Below are 19,651 nucleotides of genomic sequence, written 5' to 3' on the forward strand. Positions count from 1 at the left end.
GTGTTTGTGAATTGTGTGCGCAGTAGCCGCACGTGCATCAACAAAGTAGTGCCAAGCGTGCGCCTGTGTCATAAGTAAAGGGCCGGCTGGCTTGACCGTTAAGGGTGCTGTAACCCCCGAAAGTACACTCCAGTCCAAACCAAAAAAAAAATTATTTTCTGTGTTTGTGAATTGTGTGCGCAGTAGCCGCACGTGCATCAACAAAGTAGTGCCAAGCGTGCGCCTGTGTCATAAGTAAAGGGCCGGCTGGCTTGACCGTTAAAGGGTGCTGTAACCCCCGAAAGTACACTCCAGTCCTAACCAAAAAAAAATTATTTTCTGTGTTTGTGAATTGTGTGCGCAGTAGCCGCACGTGCATCAACAAAGTAGTGCCAAGAGTGCGCCTGTGTCATAAGTAAAGGGCCGGCTGGCTTGACCGTTAAGGGTGCTGTAACCCCCGAAAGTACACTCCAGTCCAAACCAAAAAAAAAATTATTTTCTGTGTTTGTGAATTGTGTGCGCAGTAGCCGCACGTGCATCAACAAAGTAGTGCCAAGCGTGCGCCTGTGTCATAAGTAAAGGGCCGGCTGGCTTGACCGTTAAGGGTGCTGTAACCCCCGAAAGTACACTCCAGTCCAAACCAAAAAAAAATTATTTTCTGTGTTTGTGAATTGTGTGCGCAGTAGCCGCACGTGCATCAACAAAGTAGTGCCAAGCGTGCGCCTGTGTCATAAGTAAAGGGCCGGCTGGCTTGACCGTTAAGGGTGCTGTAACCCCCGAAAGTACACTCCAGTCCAAACCAAAAAAAATATTATTTTCTGTGTTTGTGAATTGTGTGCGCAGTAGTCGCACGTGCATCAACAAAGTAGTGCCAAGCGTGCGCCTGTGTCATAAGTAAAGGGCCGGCTGGCTTGACCGTTAAGGGTGCTGTAACCCCCGAAAGTACACTCCAGTCCAAACCAAAAAAAAAATTATTTTCTGTGTTTGTGAATTGTGTGCGCAGTAGCCGCACGTGCATCAACAAAGTAGTGCCAAACGTGCGCCTGTGTCATAAGTAAAGGGCCGGCTGGCTTGACCGTTAAGGGTGCTGTAACCCCCGAAAGTACACTCCAGTCCAAACCCAAAAAAAAATTATTTTCTGTGTTTGTGAATTGTGTGCGCAGTAGCCGCACGTGCATCAACAAAGTAGTGCCAAGCGTGCGCCTGTGTCATAAGTAAAGGGCCGGCTGGCTTGACCGTTAAGGGTGCTGTAACCCCCGAAAGTACACTCCAGTCCAAACCAAAAAATAAATTATTTTCTGTGTTTGTGAATTGTGTGCGCAGTAGCCGCACGTGCATCAACAAAGTAGTGCCAAGCGTGCGCCTGTGTCATAAGTAAAGGGCCGGCTGGCTTGACCGTTAAAGGGTGCTGTAACCCCCGAAAGTACACTCCAGTCCAAACCAAAAAAAAATTATTTTCTGTGTTTGTGAATTGTGTGCGCAGTAGCCGCACGTGCATCAACAAAGTAGTGCCAAGCGTGCGCCTGTGTCATAAGTAAAGGGCCGGCTGGCTTGACCGTTAAAGGGTGCTGTAACCCCCAAAGTACACTCCAGTCCAAACCAAAAAAAAATTATTTTCTGTGTTTGTGAATTGTGTGCGCAGTAGCCGCACGTGCATCAACAAAGTAGTGCCAAGAGTGCGCCTGTGTCATAAGTAAAGGGCCGGCTGGCTTGACCGTTAAAGGGTGCTGTAACCCACAAAGTACACTCCAGTCCAAACCAAAAAAAAAATTATTTTCTGTGTTTAGCCGCACGTATATATCAAATCGATATAACATAAATGGAGGACCAAACTTTCTCCGATAAAAATAAAATAGAGAAAGATCAAGAACCACTTCCTCCTAGTGCTGAAGCTGCTGCCACTAGTCATGACATAGACGATAACATGCCATCAACGTCGTCTGCCAAGGCCGATGCCCAATGTCATAGTAGAGGGCACATACAATCCCAAATGGCAAAGTTCAGGAAAATGACCTTGAAAAAGACATTTAAATCAGCTGAAGAGAAACGTAAACTTGCCAATATGCCATTTACGACACGGAGTGGCAAGGAACGGCTAAGGTCGATCCCTAGTATGTTCATGACTAGTGGTTCAGCTTCACATGACGATGGAAGCACTCCTCCCACTAAAAAAATCAAAAGAGTTAAGCTGGCAAAAGCACAGCGAAGAACTGTGCTTTCTAAGAAGATATCACAAATCCCCAAGGAGAGTCCAAGTGTGGTGGTGGTTGCGATGCCTGACCTTCCCAGCACTGGACGGGAAGAGGTGGCTCTTTCCACCATTTGCACGCCCCCTGCAAGTGCTGAAAGGAGCACCCACAGTCCACTTGCTGATATGCAAATTGAAGATGTCACTGTTGAAGTACAACAGGATGAGGATACTGGTGTAGCTGGCGCTGAGGAGGAAGTTGGCGAGGAGGATTCTGATGGTGATGTGGTTTGTTTAAATCAGGCTCCGGGGGAGACAGTTGTTGTCCGTGGGATGAAAAAGCCCATCACGGTCATGCCTGGGCAGAAGACCAAACATTCCACCTCTTTGGTCTGGCAATATTTCTATCCAAATCCGGACAACAACTGTCTTGCCATATGTACCATATGTAAAGGTGAAATAAGTAGGGGTAGGGACGTCAACCACCTAGGAACATCCTCCCTTATACGGCACCTGCAGCGCGTTCATAAAAAGTTACTGTCAAGTTCAGAAACTTTGGCTCAGACCGTAAGCAGTCCAGGGACACCTAAATCCCGTTGTCCTGTTGTATCCAAGCGCCTGCAAACCACACCGTCAACTCCCTCCTCGTCAATTTCCTCCTTAGTCAGGATCGGAAGTAGTCCTGCAGGCCATATCACTGGCATGACTGACTCTCCTATCCGGGATTCCTCCGGAGGATCCTGCATTGCTACGCCTACTGCTGCCGCTGCTGCTGTTGCTGCTGCTGCTGGGAGTCGTTCATCATCCCAGAGAGGAAGTAGGAACACCACTACTTTTACTAAACAATTGACCCTCCAACAGTCCTTAGCGAGGAGGATGAAGTACGACAGCAGTCATCCTGAAGCAAAACGTATAACTGAGGCCTTGACTGCTATGTTGGTGTTAGACGTGCGTCCGGTATCCGCCATTAGTGCAGTGGGATTTAGACAATTGATGGAGGTAGTGTGTCCCCGGTTCCAAATCCCGTCTAGATTCCACTTCACTAGGCAGGCGATACCGAGACTGTACAGAAACGTCAGAAAAAGTGTCCTCAGTGTCCTGAAAAATGCCGTTGTACACAATGTCCACTTAACCACGGACATGTGGACAAGTGGAACAGGGCAGACTAAGGACTATATGACTGTGACAGCCCACTGGGTAGATGTATCACCTTACGCAGCAACAGCAGCAGCGTCACCAGTAGCAGCATCTCAGAAACGCCAGCTCGTTACAAGGCAGGCTACGCTGTGTATCACCGGTTTCAGTAAGAGGCACACCGCCGACAACCTCTTAGAGAAACTGAGGGAAATCATCGCCCAGTGGCTTACCCCACTTAGACTCTCCTGGGGATTTGTGATATCTGACAACGCCACCAATATTGTGCGGGCATTACATCTGGGCAAATTCCAGCACGTCCCATGTTTTGCTCACACAATAAACTTGGTGGTGCAGAATTTTCTGAAAAGCGACAGGGGCGTGCAGGAGACGCTTTGGGTGGCCCGAAAAATTTCTGGCCACTTTCGCCATTCAGCGACTGCGTGCCGAAGACTGGAGCGCCAGCAAACACTCTTGAACCTGCCCCGCCATCACCTGAAGCAAGAGGTTGTGACGCGGTGGAACTCAACCCTCTATATGCTTCAGAGGATGGAGGAGCAGCAAAAGGCCATACAAGCCTATACATCCACCTATGACATAGGCAAAGGAGGGGGTATGCACCTGACTCAAGCGCAGTGGAGAATGATTTCCGTGTTGTGCAAGGTTCTTCAGCCCTTCGAACTTGCCACACGTGAAGTCAGTTCAGACACTGCCAGCTTGAGTCAGGTCATTCCCCTCATCAGGCTTTTGCAGAAGCAGCTGGAGAAAGTGAAGGAGGAGCTAAGACGGAGCGATTCCGCTCGGCATGTGGGACTTGTGGATGAAGCCCTTCATTCGCTTTGCCAGGATTCCAGGGTGGTCAATCTGTTGAAATCAGACCACTACATTTTGGCCACCGTGCTCGATCCTAGGTTTAAAGCCTATGTGGTGTCTCTCTTTCCGGCCGACACAAGCCTGCAGAGGTGCAAAGACCTGCTGGTGAACACACTGTCAGCTGAAGCGGAACGTGACACGTCAACGGCTCCTTCTTCATTTTCTCCCGCAACTGGGGCTGCCAGGAAAAAACTTAGGTATCCTAAGCAACCCGCTGGCGGTGATGCAGGGCAGGCAGGACCAAGTTTGGACATCTGGTCCGGACTGAAGGACCTGGCAACAATTTCTGACATGTCTACTGTCACTGCATATGATACTGTCACCATTGACAGAATGGTGGAGGATTACATCGGTGACAGCATCCAAGTAGGCATGTCAGACAGTCCATACCTGTACTGGCAGGAAAAAGAGGCAATTTGGAGGCCCCTGTACAAACTGGCTCTATTTTACCTGAGTTGCCCCCCCTCCAGTGTGTACTCCGAAAGAGTGTTTAGTGCAGCCGGGAACCTTGTCAGCGAAAGGCGTAGGAGGTTGCTTCCACAGAATGTGGAGAAGATGATGTTCATCAAAATGAATTATCAGCTCTTCCAGGGAGACCAGCCTCCAGAACGTACAGAGGGACCTGTGGTGGTGGATTCAAGTGGGGACGAGTTAATACTTTGTGAGGATGAGGATGTACACACTGAAGAGGGTGAGGAATCGGTGGATGAGGAGGATGAGGATGACATCTTGCCTCCGTAGAGCCAGTTTGTGCAGGGACACATTAATTGCCAGCTTGTTTTGTGGGGGCCCAAACGAACCAATCATTTCAGCCACAGTTGTGTGGCAGACCCTGGCGCTGAAATGATTGATTTGTTAAAGTGTGCATGTCCTGTTTATACAACATAAGGGTGGGTGGGAGGGCCCAAGGACAATTCCATCTTGCACCTCTTTTTTTCTTTGCATTATGTACAGTTTGGGGCCTAGTTTTTCTAACTGCCATCCTGTCTGCCACTGCAGTGTCACTCCTAGATGGGTCACGTGTTTGTGCCGCCCACTCGTGTCGCTTAGCATAGTCATCCAGCTACCTCGGTGCAACCTTTTGGACATAAAAACACTATTGTGAGGTGTGAGGTGTTCAGAATAGACTGGAAATGAGTGGAAATTAAGGTTATTGAGGTTAATAATAGCATAGGAGCAGAAAAACCTACAAATTCTGTGATTTTAGCTGTTTTTATGCTTTTTTTCAAAAAAATACAGATCCAAAACACAAAACCCAGAACCCAAAACACGGAAGGGTGGTTTTGGCAAAACCAATCCAGATCCAAAACACGAAGAAAGATCCAGATCCAAAACCAAAACACAAAACACGAAAAGTGGCCGGTGCACACCCCTAATATGCACTAACCTAAGATCACCTATGCACAGGAATAAAGCTGGGACAGAACCCAACAAATTGCCTGGATACTACATGGTTTATTTACGGTGTCGGGTTGTTAAACCCCACACTTCTGGTTATGTTTATGTCCAATATTTAAAAAGGCATAAGCATGAATAGAAGTACTTTGTAAATAAACCCATAAATCTCTAATCTCAGCTAACAATAACGATAAGAGATGTTAGTTTATGGCAAAAAGATTGCAATGCTTCTTAAATATACCCATATATATGTGTCACCTCCTTATGGATAAAAGGAAATTTTACAGGTCAAGCAAACCACAAAGGATCCAAACATCCACCTTTGGCTTTCCTTTGATGCTAAACTATATAACTGAACCAACCTTTTGCTTATAGATTAACAGTATTAGCAGCGCTTTCTGCTGGTTGAATACTTTATTGTGCCTTATACAATTTACAGATTTTATATAGTTTTCATACAATTTTAAATATTAGATCTGTAAATGCTATTGGGACATGTGCAGTCACTGCAGTGTTTCTGAGGATGACAGTAATTACTCCTCATGAGCTGAAGTACATTATTTAATTACAAAAATTGATTAAAACCTCTTAATGCACAGATTGCACTTATTATTTTATCAACTTTAATGCTTTAAATCATTGTGGCAGAAACATTAATATTCCTACTAATGGTTTTTATTTATTTATTTGTTGTATTTAGATTAATTAGATTATGGTGGGTAAGCTGGTCTATATATATATATATATATATATATATATATATAAATGTATAGAATTATCTTTCTATCTGTGAGCCAGTTGATTGTTTCATACAACTCTTTAGACTCCTTTTTTTATGTATTGTGTTTCCATCCATTAGGTATTACTCAACCAGTGCTATTTGCTTTTTCTTTTTATCTGAATGAACTTCAGAGAAATGAATTACCAATCTAGTCTCAGCCTATTCCCTATTATATTATATGTTAGTCAATTGTCTGTGCATTCATGCAACTCTGTCCCGGATTTGTATTCTGTTAGTTATGCTGCATCTTAAATATGATTTTCAGTTTTTTAAAGAACCAGATAGATATCTGACATTGTCTAACTTCTTAAAAAAGGGAATGTATTCAAAGAAAAGGTTGGTGTTTCTTTGTAAAAAACTTTTTTAAAATGAATAATAAATGAATAAATCTACAAATATTTTAAAGATTAATACAGAAGTGCCGTAGTGAGTAGAACTACATTTCACGCGGGACAGCACTGACTTTTTCATACTAGGGATTATGATTTATTGTTTAAATATGCAGTAGGGCAGTCATTTTTAGGATTGTTAAAGAAGCTGTGACATTTTTGCACTGCCAAGTCTGAACTTGCAGTGCTTTTGCGCATGCGTGAACTGGGGTTCTCACGTACGCATAATAACCCTATGTCTGGCAGAAGGAGACAAGCAGGGATGGAGGGATACTATTGGATCCCTCATCGCATTTCCATAGGTCAGAGCAGGGTTCCGGAACAAACATCGTCTGAAAATGGCAAAGGTTCCCGCTGTCAAGGATTATTAAAGTATCGGTGAAATTTAGCACTGCCAAGTCAGACTCGGCAGTGCTAGTGCGCATGCATGAACTGGGGTTCTCACATGCGCACAATATCCCTAAGTCCGGCAGAAGGAGCTGAGCAGGAACAAATAAATCCTATCGGATTCCTCTTCGCAAACCCTGACCTCTTTTTCATAGGAAGGAGCAGGGTGCAGTAACAAATGTCATCTGAAAATGGAAAAGGTTCCAGTTGTCAGCCTCAGAACATGTCATCTTTTCGGAGCTTGATGAATTTAGCTCCCCATACTATTGTACAGGGACAGCAGGACAGACCGGGACTGAAAGGTAAGCAGGAGATATATTCGTTCTATCTCCTGTGTTACTATTATAATGAATGGCCTCAATACTTAATTTGTACAAAAGTAGGTAATAATTTTAAAATCGTAGATATTAAAGGATGATGAAAAGACCCCCTATCTAAGAATGCTCCCAGGTAAACTCTCCATTGTATAACTATATTCCACTGTAGAAGTTATTATTTTTAGAAGAATGAAGAGTGTTAGAATATATGATATTAGTGAAAACAGAATCTAAAGTAATGAAATTCTGTGATGACCAACTTTACATTATACACACTGCACTACCAGTGCTGCTCAAGAATATTATGGTGTCAGTGTAACAGCTGCATCACACTGCAAGGATCCAATTATTTAAAGTTTCCTTTGGGCTAAATTGATAATGCTCTGGAGTTTCATACATTTATAGAGGCTCATTAGTACTCTCTTTATGTACTATACCATGTACCATTATGTGTTTTTGTCTGGATTTAGCCTTGGTATAGGAAAGTGGCACCTGCATGTCCCTTGGCTGGGGCTGATGTTCTACATTTAAAGCTACATCAACCCATATGCCATTGTCACTTTACTGCCTCCTGGTTCACCAGTACAGTTTGGCAAGTTTTACTCTGTGAATTTATTGTACAGAAAATTAGTATATATTAGATTGTTAGTCCCTGTATATTCTGTATTCATTTGAATAATTTTTGACAAAGAATGGTAGTATTACAGGTTTAAACTAGTAAATTACCCAGATTGGGAAATTGATCTAGAATATTATATCAACTGTAAAGTAAGGTCAAAAAGTATTTTGCCACCAACTGTCACTTCTGTAAAGTTAAACTGACAGCAGCTATTTGGGGGTTTTGTTTTGTCTTTCTCTTGAAAATCACATTTAGAATTTAAAAAGGGTTGACCTTTACAGACTAGTGTTTATTTTCAACTTCACTATATAATTATGTGCTGCTTGTCTTCAGGAACAATGTTGATTTTTAATGATACCTACCATTGAAATTTTAGCTCCTGCATTTAATACGGATTTATTTCTCAGAGGCACTGTTCATGGTCCTTATGCAATTATTAGTGCAATTATTGCTTTGTACTTTTATTTATTTTAATAGTTACAGTTTTTACCAAAGTCAATTAAAAGTGAGTGATCACCAAAGATCTGACATTTGCAGTCTAAAAAGAGGATTGCTTTTTAATTTATATCCACTTTGACATGTTTGCATATCAATTGCCTTGTCATTAAGTAAAACACTTTTTATATAAAAAAACAGAACTATGTACATAACTTCTGATGTAGGAGAAAGGTGATTGTTGGAGATTATGCTAATTTTCCAGAGATGGCACCAGATGTCACTGGAACTCTCAGGTGCCAACACAGCATCAACAGAGAAGTGGATATTGTAGATATATTATTATATGTAGTGATAGTCTATATTTGCCAAGAGTATGCTTCAAGTCAAGTGCATAGACATACATGTTAGTAGCAAAATGTTCCTGGGAAATGTCTTTCTGTGTTTGATTACTCACTAGGGCTTATTTATTATTGCACTAAAAGATAAAAGCTAATTGATGACTTGTTGGTGTGGTTAACTTTACATATTTATACAATTTTAGACATTGATATGCACATTTACAGAGCTACATCTCAACCTACAGTATGTCTTATAGGCACAAATACAGCAGAAATACTAAATAGACAGACACATCAGCAGTAAAGACTGAATAAATTCAACCATCTACACTCACAGCAGCATGTGTCCCACACTAAGCAAGCAATAATGTAGAAACGAATGAAGAGGAAAGAGCAGCCCACCTTGCATCCTGCATCTTAGCCTCATCAAGTAAATGAACTACTTTTACCCATATATACTGTGACACCTTTCACTCTTATTGCTTAGCCCACATTACACATACTATTATACATACTACATACATATAAATCCTGCTAATTTAAACTCATTCCCAACCATTTCTTTTTTAACCCTATTAAAAAAAATGTTTGCAAGCAGTTTTATTCATGTAGCTGAACCCGTCTATGTAAAAATATACATTAGTGAGTGTATAATATACATGAGGGTGTAAAGCACAGAAGGTCATCTTTGCTAACTGCCAGCAAAATGTATAACCTTTAACTTCCCATTACTCATAAAGTTTAATCACCCATCACTTTCTTAGATACATTATAGCTTATCTCTGCTATCACTTAGCTTCTCCACTCCCTTCCACTCTATTCTCTTTTATGATTTGCTTTCCTGACAAAAAGTTGTGTTATGATAATTGTGAAATTAATTTAAAACATATATTACTTTGCAGTGATTATAGTTTAGTGATACTTTTAATTTGTCAAGAGGGTGTTAAGAATTTGTAATAAACATAATTAATGCATTAAAGATTAGTCACAATCTTCACTACTGTATATTTACTGACGAAACTGGTGTAAAAGAGTTTGCTTTATTCTGGCTATATAAAGGTAACTTGATAAGTCCAAATTAAGAAAAGCAAGTTACAGTACATTAACACTTTGTGTGACTGACAACACAAATTGTACCAACAATTAGGCAAAATGTAAAACAATTTAAAAAAGCAATAGATGCACCATGATTTTTACTTGGAGCTATTATTTACTATAGCATTAATTCCTTTTACTCCCAAATCCTATAACTTTAAAAACTGAATGCTTTTATATTCAAGACAGCCTTATCTGAACATATATGTACTATTATCTATCTATCTATCTATCTATCTATCTATCTATCTATCTATCTATCTATCTATCTATCTATCTGTCAATCTGTCTGTCAATCTGTCTGTCTGTCTGTCTGTCTGTCTTTCTGTCTGTCTTTCTGTCTGTCTGTCTATCTATTATCTAGGATTCTGCAAAATATATGCAAGAGGTAAACTATACATATGTGGAATTACCTTGGCATAGCAGAAGGATATGAGAAGCAGAGGGATCAGGTAACCAAACACAAAGGTGCACACAAGGTAGATCCTCTTGTGCTCCAGATTTGGCCATTGCTCCCAACAGAAAGTCTCATTGTTGCTCCTGTGAATCAAGCTTTGGTTGTAGGCAACAGGACAAGCCATGGCAATGGACAGGATCCAGATAAGTATTACTCCAAGCAGGGCATTCCTTGATACACGAATGGAAGAGGACCTTCTGGAGTGCACTATTGCCACATATCGATCAACAGACATAGCAGACAGGGTAAAGATGCTAACTAGCATGGACAGAGTGAAGAAGTAATGGATGAACTTGCAGATAAAGGCTCCGAGCACCCATGTTGGCAGGACATAGACAGTGGACTGGAAAGGGATGCAGAATAGCAGGTAGGCAAGGTCAGCTATGCTTAGATTCAATATGAAGATGTTGGTAGTGCTGCGGGGCTTCCCAGGTTTGTTTCTTGCTAGTACTGTGATGACCAATGAGTTGCCCAAGACCCCGAGGGCAAATATGATGCCAAACACCACCAGGATGATAACATTGTCAATGCCAATCCCTAAGAGTGGTCTGACAGATGGTTGCTCAGCAGATCCATTCAACTCCAGTGCGAGCCCCTCACTCTTGTTCCTGAGTTCTGTAATCTGATCCATGTCTAATGCTTTGGATCTTCAGAGAATTGCACTGACCAATTAACTAGTCAGCATACACTACAACTGTATGCTTCACTAAACTCTACTGCTTTCACTACTTCTCCAAATGTTTTAAATATTGATTTTACTGGATGATGTCCCAAAATAGAGAAGGTTTTTTTTCTAGTAGTGCAGCTCTAACAGGTGGGGATGAGAAGAGACCACGGCATAAGTGAGAGAAGTTTGTTTTCCCTGTCAGTGTAGGACACAGAGGAGGGAGCTGCGATCTGTTCAGTGCTTCCTCTCCTGTGACTGCCTCTCTCTGCCTGGACTCTCTCGCCTCTTTCCTCGTGTTCTGTCAGCAGCTGATGTTTCATGCGCATGGCACAAATACTGAGCTCCCTACTTGTTGCAAAACACAGACACATGCACATTAAAATAGCCTGCTTGCTGCATAAGGGCATTCAAGGAAAGGTCATCTAACTTACCTACATTGTAATAATACTATTATAGCTATGCCTTATTTTTATTTGTGGGCTCGAACCTTAACAAGGTGCATGTCTCCGAATTAGCAGAAAGAGGCAGTGTAGTCTGTAAGGGACTGTCAGAGTAACGTTGGCTTAACAGGTGGAAAGAAAGAGAGAAGATGAGAGTGAGGAGGACAGGTAGTGATGATTATAGGGAAGATACTGAGGTGATGAGGTTGAGAAATGATTAGAGAAATGGATGTAGTCAGACAGGCAAGGAATTGATTTAAATGATGTAAATGGGCGAGTAGTAAATCGATTAAGCAAATGTCAATCAGTGGGTTAAGTGTGAGACTTGTATTTGGAGGCAGATGTGATGGAGAGGTTTATAGAAGCAGAGTGATTAAATTAAGAGAAGACTATGGAAGTGAATGAGATTCTATTACTGTGAACATGTCTGCGTGATTTACAAACACTGGTCTGTCTCATTTAGCAGTCATATAAATTATATAATATAAAGCAGATGATGGAAACATTGTTTTTTCTACAAGACAAATTGAGCAGTGTTGTTGTATAAACACAGGCAGAAGCTGGGAGCTGCAGCACAAGAGGACAATTCACTTTCAGGATATAATATTAATATTCCATTGTCTGCTCTTCTCCACCTGACTGCAGTGTGTGTGTTCCGGACCAGTCTCCTCTACAGCGTCTGCTCTATGCTATATGACATGTTCGTGTGAGCACTGGGCTGAAGACAGCAGGGAGAGACCATGTACCTTCATGTACAGTCAGAAACACGATCTTCATTATGCTATTACAATACAGTAGTACTAAGTACTAATAATATTAGTAACTGGGACTACTGCATGGGAAAACCGTAACAATATATCCATTAGTCAATCTCTCAATACCAAGTTTGGTGATTATCCCTTTCACTGTATCAGAATAATATCATTAATTGCTGTTAATGGACTTTTGTCAAACTATTTACTTGTACTGTGCTACGTGCTTAACACTAAGGATACATTTTAAATTTATAGTATTCATTTAGAGTATTGTATCACTTTCAATATAATCACATAGTATATGTTTTTTGCCAGCCTTACATGGGATTTCTTTCTTGTCACATTTCCATCGTTTAAAAAATAAAAACAAAGCAAAAGGTTATGAAGGCAAGAACGCACAGTGCAAAGCATTGGTACACACACAGAAGGAGCAGATAGAGTGATGCTGGCTGCATTAGGCTTTGTTGCAGGGTTGCTAGGCAACTGGTAGGCATTCCCTCCTAAACATGTAAACTGAAAAATAAAGAGTTAAACATTGAAACTAGTAAAAACTTCTAGATATTGGTAGAGAACCTAATGGTCAGGGAAATGCAGTTTTTATTTTAATGTGAAATTTAGTTTTTATATAATAATAATAATAATGATCATCATCATCATCATCATCATCATCATCATCATCAGTAGTAGTAGTAGTAGTAGTAGTAGTAGTAGTAGTATTCAGTGACTGTCTAGCTTACAGGGGATGATGCTGGCAGCAAGAAGGTTGCCAAAATATTGAAATAGAAAATGAGGACAATTATGTACCAGAAAGTGTGTTCAAAACACAAAAACTATTGTTAAGGAGAGAGTTGGCATTAGAACTCAAGGGACTGGCATACATTTCAGCAGGAGCTTTATCATATCCAAATGTAGGAACAGCACACACAGTAGAGAGGAGGGTGAAGGATTGGAGTGAAAGGGTATGTACTATATACACACTATTTTAGAATTTAGAGACCTTATTATGAAGCTTTTTTTCCATAAAATTATGTACAGTAGAAACTGCTGTTTCTGCATAATTTTATGAATTGTTGCTATGTATTTATAGCCTAATGCAGGAGATTGCACAGAAAATCTCCTGCAGAATGCTAATTAGCACTACAGATTGCAGTCCCCATTATTATCACTATGATCTGACCCCAATGTACCAAATGCTGAAAAGCTAAGTTTTGTTTACACTATCCTCAGATGTTGTTAACTGCTATAAGTCTATAGAAGCTAAGAAACTTAAAAATATCTGCTGCAAAATATGTACTTCAACTCCCTCCTCTGCCCACTCCCTCCTCGTCTCCCCTCCTTGCTCTCTGCCACTGACTTTGCTACCTATTTCACATCTAAAATTGATTCCATACGTCAGAACATCATATCCAACCAGTCCCCCAGCTCTCCACCTCCTCCTTTCCCAGATCACCCCTCCCCATCCATTTTACCGACTCTGACATCATTCTCCCCTGTGACTGGAAAGTAAGTTAATGCCCTTATCCAGTCCTCTGCCCCTTCCACCTCCCCCCTCATCCCTATCCCCTCCCACCTCCTCCGCTACCTCTCTCCTTCTGCCTGCTCCCATCTTGCCCACCTCCTTAATCTCTCCCTCTCTTCTCGCACTGTTCCTTCTGCATTCAAGCATGTCCGTGTCTCCCCCATTCTTAAAAAACCTAACCTTGATCCTTACATTCTTTCTAACTACTGACCAATCTCTCTCCTCCCTTTTGCCTCCAAACTCCTTGAGCGTATTGTTTACAACCGCCTCACCACATTTCTTTCCTCCCACTCCCTCCTTGTCCCTTTTCAGTCTGGCTTCCGTTCTCTCCACTCCACTGAAACTGCCATCACAAAAGTCAGCAATGACCTCCTTGCTGCCAAATCCAAGGGCCACTACTCCCTGCTCATTCTCCTTGACCTCTCTGCTGCTTTTGACACTGTGGACCACTCTCTACTGCTGCATATCCTTCACTCCCTTGGTCTACGTGACACTGCTCTCTCCTGGCTGTCCTCCTAGCTCTCTGACCGTTCTTTCTCTGTTTCCTCTCATGGCGACTCCTCCCCCCCACAGCCTCTTACAGTAGGTGTTCCCCAAGGTTCTGTTCTTGGACCTCTCCTATTCTCTCTCTATATGTCTTCTCTAGGTAAACTCATCAGCTCTTTTGACCTCCATTATCATCTCTATGCTGATGATACTCAGATCTACCTTTCCTCACCTGATCTTTCCCCCTCTCTACTGACTCTATCTCTAACTGTCTCTCTGCTATCTCTTCCTGGATGTCCCAGCGATTTCTCAAACTTAATATGTCTAAGACTGAGCTGATAGTCTTCCCACCCTCCCACATAACATCATGTCCCACTATTTATTTATTAATAGATGGCATTACTATCTCATCTAGTCCCAAAGTGCGCTGTCTTGGAGTCATCCTGGACTCTTCTTTTAGAACCTCTCGCAGTCCTGTCGTTTCCATCTCAAAAATATTTCCAAGATCAGACCCTTTCTCACCCAGGATGCTACCAAAACCCTTGTACATTCACTGGTCATGTCCAGATTGGACTACTGTAACCTTCTCCTAGCTGGCCTCCCCAAATCCCATCTCTCTCCTCTCCAGTCTGTGCTCAATGCTGCTGCTCAGCTCATCTTCCTCTCCAAACGCTCTACATCTGCCTCCCCTCTTTTGCAAGCCCTCCACTGGCTCCCATTTCCCAATTCAAGGCTCTCACACTCACTTACAAAGCCCTCACCCATTCCTCTCCCATTTACATCTCTGATCTCATCTCCCTTCACTCTTCTGTCCGCCCTCTTCGTTCACTTAATACATGCAGCCTTTCATGCCAATTGATTACTTCCTCCCACTCCCGCCTCCAAGATTTTGACCGTGCTGCTCCTCACCTTTGGAACTCCCTCCCTCTCCCTATCAGACTCTGCACCTCTCTACAATCTTTCAAATGAGCTCTTAAGACCCACTACTTCATTAAAGCCTTCCAGCTCTCATCCTAACTTGCTGCTACATCTTCCTTTCTCCCCACCCACCCCATTCTGTGTCACTCCTGTTGGTCTTCCCCTCCCTTAAAGAATGTAAGCTCTTTCGAGCAGGGCCCTCTACCCTCTTGTGCTTCTCCCAACTGTAATTCAATTTATCTCTTAATTCCCACTAGGGCAACTAACACTTGGCTGCTTATGCGGGCGTTAAGGTCGCTAAAATAGCAATGTTTATCCATGTCCTGTATTGTATTGTATTGTATTGTAAGTCAATGGTTACTTTTTTGTCTATGCACTTTGTAAGGCGCTGCGGAACACTTGTGGCGCCATATAAATAAATGATAATAATAATAATACTTAATAATTATGGCAGTTCTGTAATTACTAATACATAGGTCCCTTAATCGTTCCAAAACGTGTCAAAACACATGACTCCCACAAATGTCACAGTCACTCTTCGTTATATATATATATATATATATATATATATATATTGGCTGAAGTGGAAATTTAGAAGTGGCAGCATGGAAAATGTAAGTGAGTAGCCTGCTAATGTCACCACAAAGATTGTACTACATTACAATCTTTCTACCCATCAGTAAATGTAGTGTTTCAAGGAAGCTTCAAACTCACAGGAAAACTAATTTGTCACCTAAAGAAGTAAAGAAAAGTGTGGACTGCTATAAAACAACACCAATAACTAGCAAACTATTAATTAGACAAATGTTATTTATCTAGCTGTCTTGGAGTTATCCTTGACCATTCCCTCTCCTTCAAATCACACACTCAGGGCTTCATTCAGAGGCGGCCATACAGTATACGACCGCACGGCCGCCTCAATGTTTGTCCAGTGCACATGCGCACGAGGGAGCCGGGTCCTTCGTGCGCATGCGTGAGACCCACTACGACCGACAGCGCCGGTCATAGCGGGTCTCTTTCCAAAGGGGGCGAGCTGTCGATGTTGATTGACAGCTCGCCCCGTTTGGAAGGCGGGCCGGGGGGGTGGCAGCCCAAACGGAGGCGTTCCCATGGGAACGCCTGCCATTTGGGGGAGGCCCCACTGACATCACTAGTGATGTCAGTGGAGAGCTTCCGGCTCTGACAGAGCCAGAAGCTCTCTGGGGCTTACGACAAATGAGACCCTACCCTAGGGTCTCGTCGTAAGCCCCGATGGTCGCGATGGTCTATGACCATCGCGACCATCACCCTAGCGGTTATTAGAGCTGTGGGTGTAAACCCACAGCCTAACAACCGAAACAGAGGCGGCCGGTCAGGATGCAAGTGGCCGCCCAGTTTCTGAGCGACCGCTTGCATCCTCCGACCGCCTCTGAATGAGTGCCTCAGTACCTTTTGCAGTCCTGTCATTTTTAACTCAGAAATATTTCTAGGATCAGATCCTTTTTACACCCTGGAGGCAACTAAGACCTTCATCCACTCACTGGTCAGCTCCAGATTGGACTACTGTAACCTCCTCCTATCTGGCCTCCCTGACTCTCACCACTCTCCACTACAATATGTCCTCATTGCTGCTGCCTGGCTCATCTTCCTTTCCAAACTTACTACATCTGCCTCTCCTCCCTACACTGGCTCCCCTTCAGAACCCAATTAAAACTTGTCACACTCACTTACAAAGTCCTCACCCAATCCTCTCCCAATTACATCTCTGACCTTATCTCTTTTTACACTCCTGCCCACCTACTTCGTTCCACTAATGCATGCCACCTCTCTTGCCAACTGATTACTCACTTCTACTCCCACCTCCAAGATTTTGCCTGTACTACTCCCTACCTCTGGAATTCTCTACATCTCCCTATCAGACTTTTCAGCTCTCTACAGAGCTTCAAATGGGCTCTCAAGACCCACTTCTTCATCAAAGCCATCCAGCTCTCACCCTAACCCACTGCTCCATGCTACTCCCTCCCTATCTATCCCATCCAGACTCGACTAGGCTGCCAGGGAGCCAGGTAATTCCCTGGTGGGTCCCACTGATTCCAGGCCACACCCCTTTGGGAGAGGGGGTGGGGCTTTGCAGTCTGCAATTAGGGTGGGGCTTCACAGACGCAATTGGGGGTAGGGCTTTGCAGACCAATATTGTGCGAGGGGGGAGCTGGGGGGTTTGCTGCCCACCATGTATGTCTGCCCTTCCAGCCACTTCCCTTCCAGCCAGTCTGTCATCATACTGATCTAGAAGGTGCAGTCAGCTTGGAGTGCCAGTTGCAGACAGACAAGGATGCTGGCAAGAAATGAGGTCTTTTCAAGGTAAGCAGTCAAGTGCCCTGCACTGCGAGTGATGTGAAGGTGAGGCAGTGTGAATTGTGAGAGGGGGGGCTGTGAGGTGGGGTAGTGAGATCTGTGAGGGAGCCTGTTTGATCTGTGACATGGGGGCAGTGTGATCTGTGAGAGGGGGAGTGTTATTTTTGACGGGGCCTTTTTGTGGGGGAGTGTGATTTGTGAGGGAGAGGGCTGTGTGATCTATAAGAGGGACTGTTTGATCTGAGATATGGAGACAGTGCGATCTCTGAGGGGGGTGTGTGTTTTGGGGGTAGTGTGATCTGTGATGGGGCCTGTGTGGGGGGCAGTATAATCTGTGAGGGGGAGCCTGTGTTTGGAGGCATCATGAGCTGTGAGGAGGGCCTTTGTGTGGGGGCAGTGTGATCTGTAAGGGGTAGCCTTTGTGTGGAGACAGTGTGATGTGTGAGAGGGAGCCTGTATTTGGAGGCATTATGAGCTGTGAGGGGGGCCTTTATGTTTGAAAGCATTATGATCTGTGGGGAGGGCCTTTGCGTGGGGGCAGTGTGATCTCTGAGGGTGTCTGTGTGTGCCAGCAGTGTGATCTCTGAGCGGGGCCTGTGTGTGGGGGCAGTGTGATCTCTGAGGGGGGCCTGTGTGTGGGGGCTGTGTGGTCTCTGAGGGGGGCCTGGGTGTGGAGGCAGTGTGATCTGTGAGCAGGACCGGTGCAAGGTTTCTCAGCATCCTAGGCAAACCTTCAGCCTACTTGACCCCCCACCTTAACACACACCGCCTAGTGGAGACATTTCCAGGGTCAGAACAATACTAGCTAGGCATATGTACAATTGATAAATATGTGGTAGCAGTGATATCAGCTATGCTAAGGATAGATATATAATAATTCATGGAAAGTTAGAAGTCCTGGTGAGAGGTACAGTAGGCTGACAATGAAGTACATATGCTGGTAGGAGGATCACAGTGTATGAGGGGGTATATACAGTAAGGCAGGTGTGAACAGGTGTGAACAGACAAGGTGACCAGAGCAGGACACACACACACACAGCACACACCCGGCTTCTGCAAATTTATTCAAATGAATGAAAATGCAATACAAAGCCACCCACCACATGATCAAGCCGCCCCCATCGGTAACATCGAGTAACATCAGACCCATATGCACAGTTGTGGTTGACCATGACTTCAATCAGAAACTGCTAAACTTCCTGTCGGTGTCTACAGCTCAAGCTGCATATGCTGCGTGGGCATAACCTGTAACAGCATCCCAAAACACAGGAACGCCTGCATTCGCCCGACCCCCCCCCCCGTTACCCCCCTCCCCCATCACCACCTACAAATGGCACTTTCTGTCACTCAATATCGGAAGAGTCTGCGTACTAACTGCGAACCCTTACCCAATCGCAGTGGCTAGTTCACACATGCGCAGTGCGATGCATATGCATGCGCAGAATGCAAACATCTACCGGGTGCATGCAAACGCAGCCTTGCGATCCATACTGCATCAGGCCATAATTACATTCCACGAGTCCCAGGCTCGTGCAGCTGGTACTTAGAGGTCCCTTTAAGGGGACAATATATGTGTTCTGTGGGGAGTTGGCAGTTTTGCAGTGGGCCCCAAACATTGCATTCCTGTCTGCTCCTCCTCTTTAGAATGTGAGCCTTCTTCCCTCATGTGCTTCTCCTTTTCCTTACGTATACTATCATATACTCCCTCCAACGGCACCTAACTATTAGTTGCTGCTGCCTTACTGCTTATGTGAGTGTTATGATTGTGAATACAGCAATGTTAATAAACAATGCCTCTGTCCTGCATTGTTTTGTACTGTATTTGCTAATTTGTAAGGCACTACGGAACCCTTGTGTCACCAAAAAATAAAGCACAATAATAATAATAATAATAATGGATTAAACAAGCAAGGGCTCATAAAGAGACTGTAGTTGGTAGTGTACTGTGTGACTCTTCAACAACAATATATATACTTCTCAATACACATTTACCCCAGCAGCACTTTTCCATCGGGGTGTATTTTGAATGAGTGCAGGGTGTGCGGTGCACAATGGCCCCTGAGTCAAGGCGGGCTCACACCGGACACCGTGCACCCATATTTAGTTTATACTTACCTTTTTGCAATCTTCAGAGTACAG

At 43.6% G+C, this 19,651-nt stretch overlaps 1 protein-coding gene across 1 annotated transcript in view; it reads right to left on the reverse strand.

Annotated features, from left to right (window-relative positions):
• Nucleotides 1-11,310, reverse strand: part of GALR1 (galanin receptor 1) — a 330,830-nt gene extending 319,520 nt beyond the window's left edge. Inside the window, exon 1 of the mRNA XM_088475974.1 lies at nt 10,350-11,310. Within this exon, the coding sequence (XP_088332100.1) occupies nt 10,350-11,024 (675 nt within the window). The 5' untranslated portion in view covers nt 11,025-11,310. The remainder of the gene's footprint in view (nt 1-10,349) is intronic.
• Nucleotides 11,311-19,651: the final 8,341 nt, after the last annotated feature.

This window comes from Taudactylus pleione, unplaced genomic scaffold (genome assembly GCF_031769625.1).
Source record: "Taudactylus pleione unplaced genomic scaffold, aTauple2 ptg000179l, whole genome shotgun sequence".
Lineage (NCBI taxonomy): Eukaryota > Metazoa > Chordata > Amphibia > Anura > Myobatrachidae > Taudactylus > Taudactylus pleione.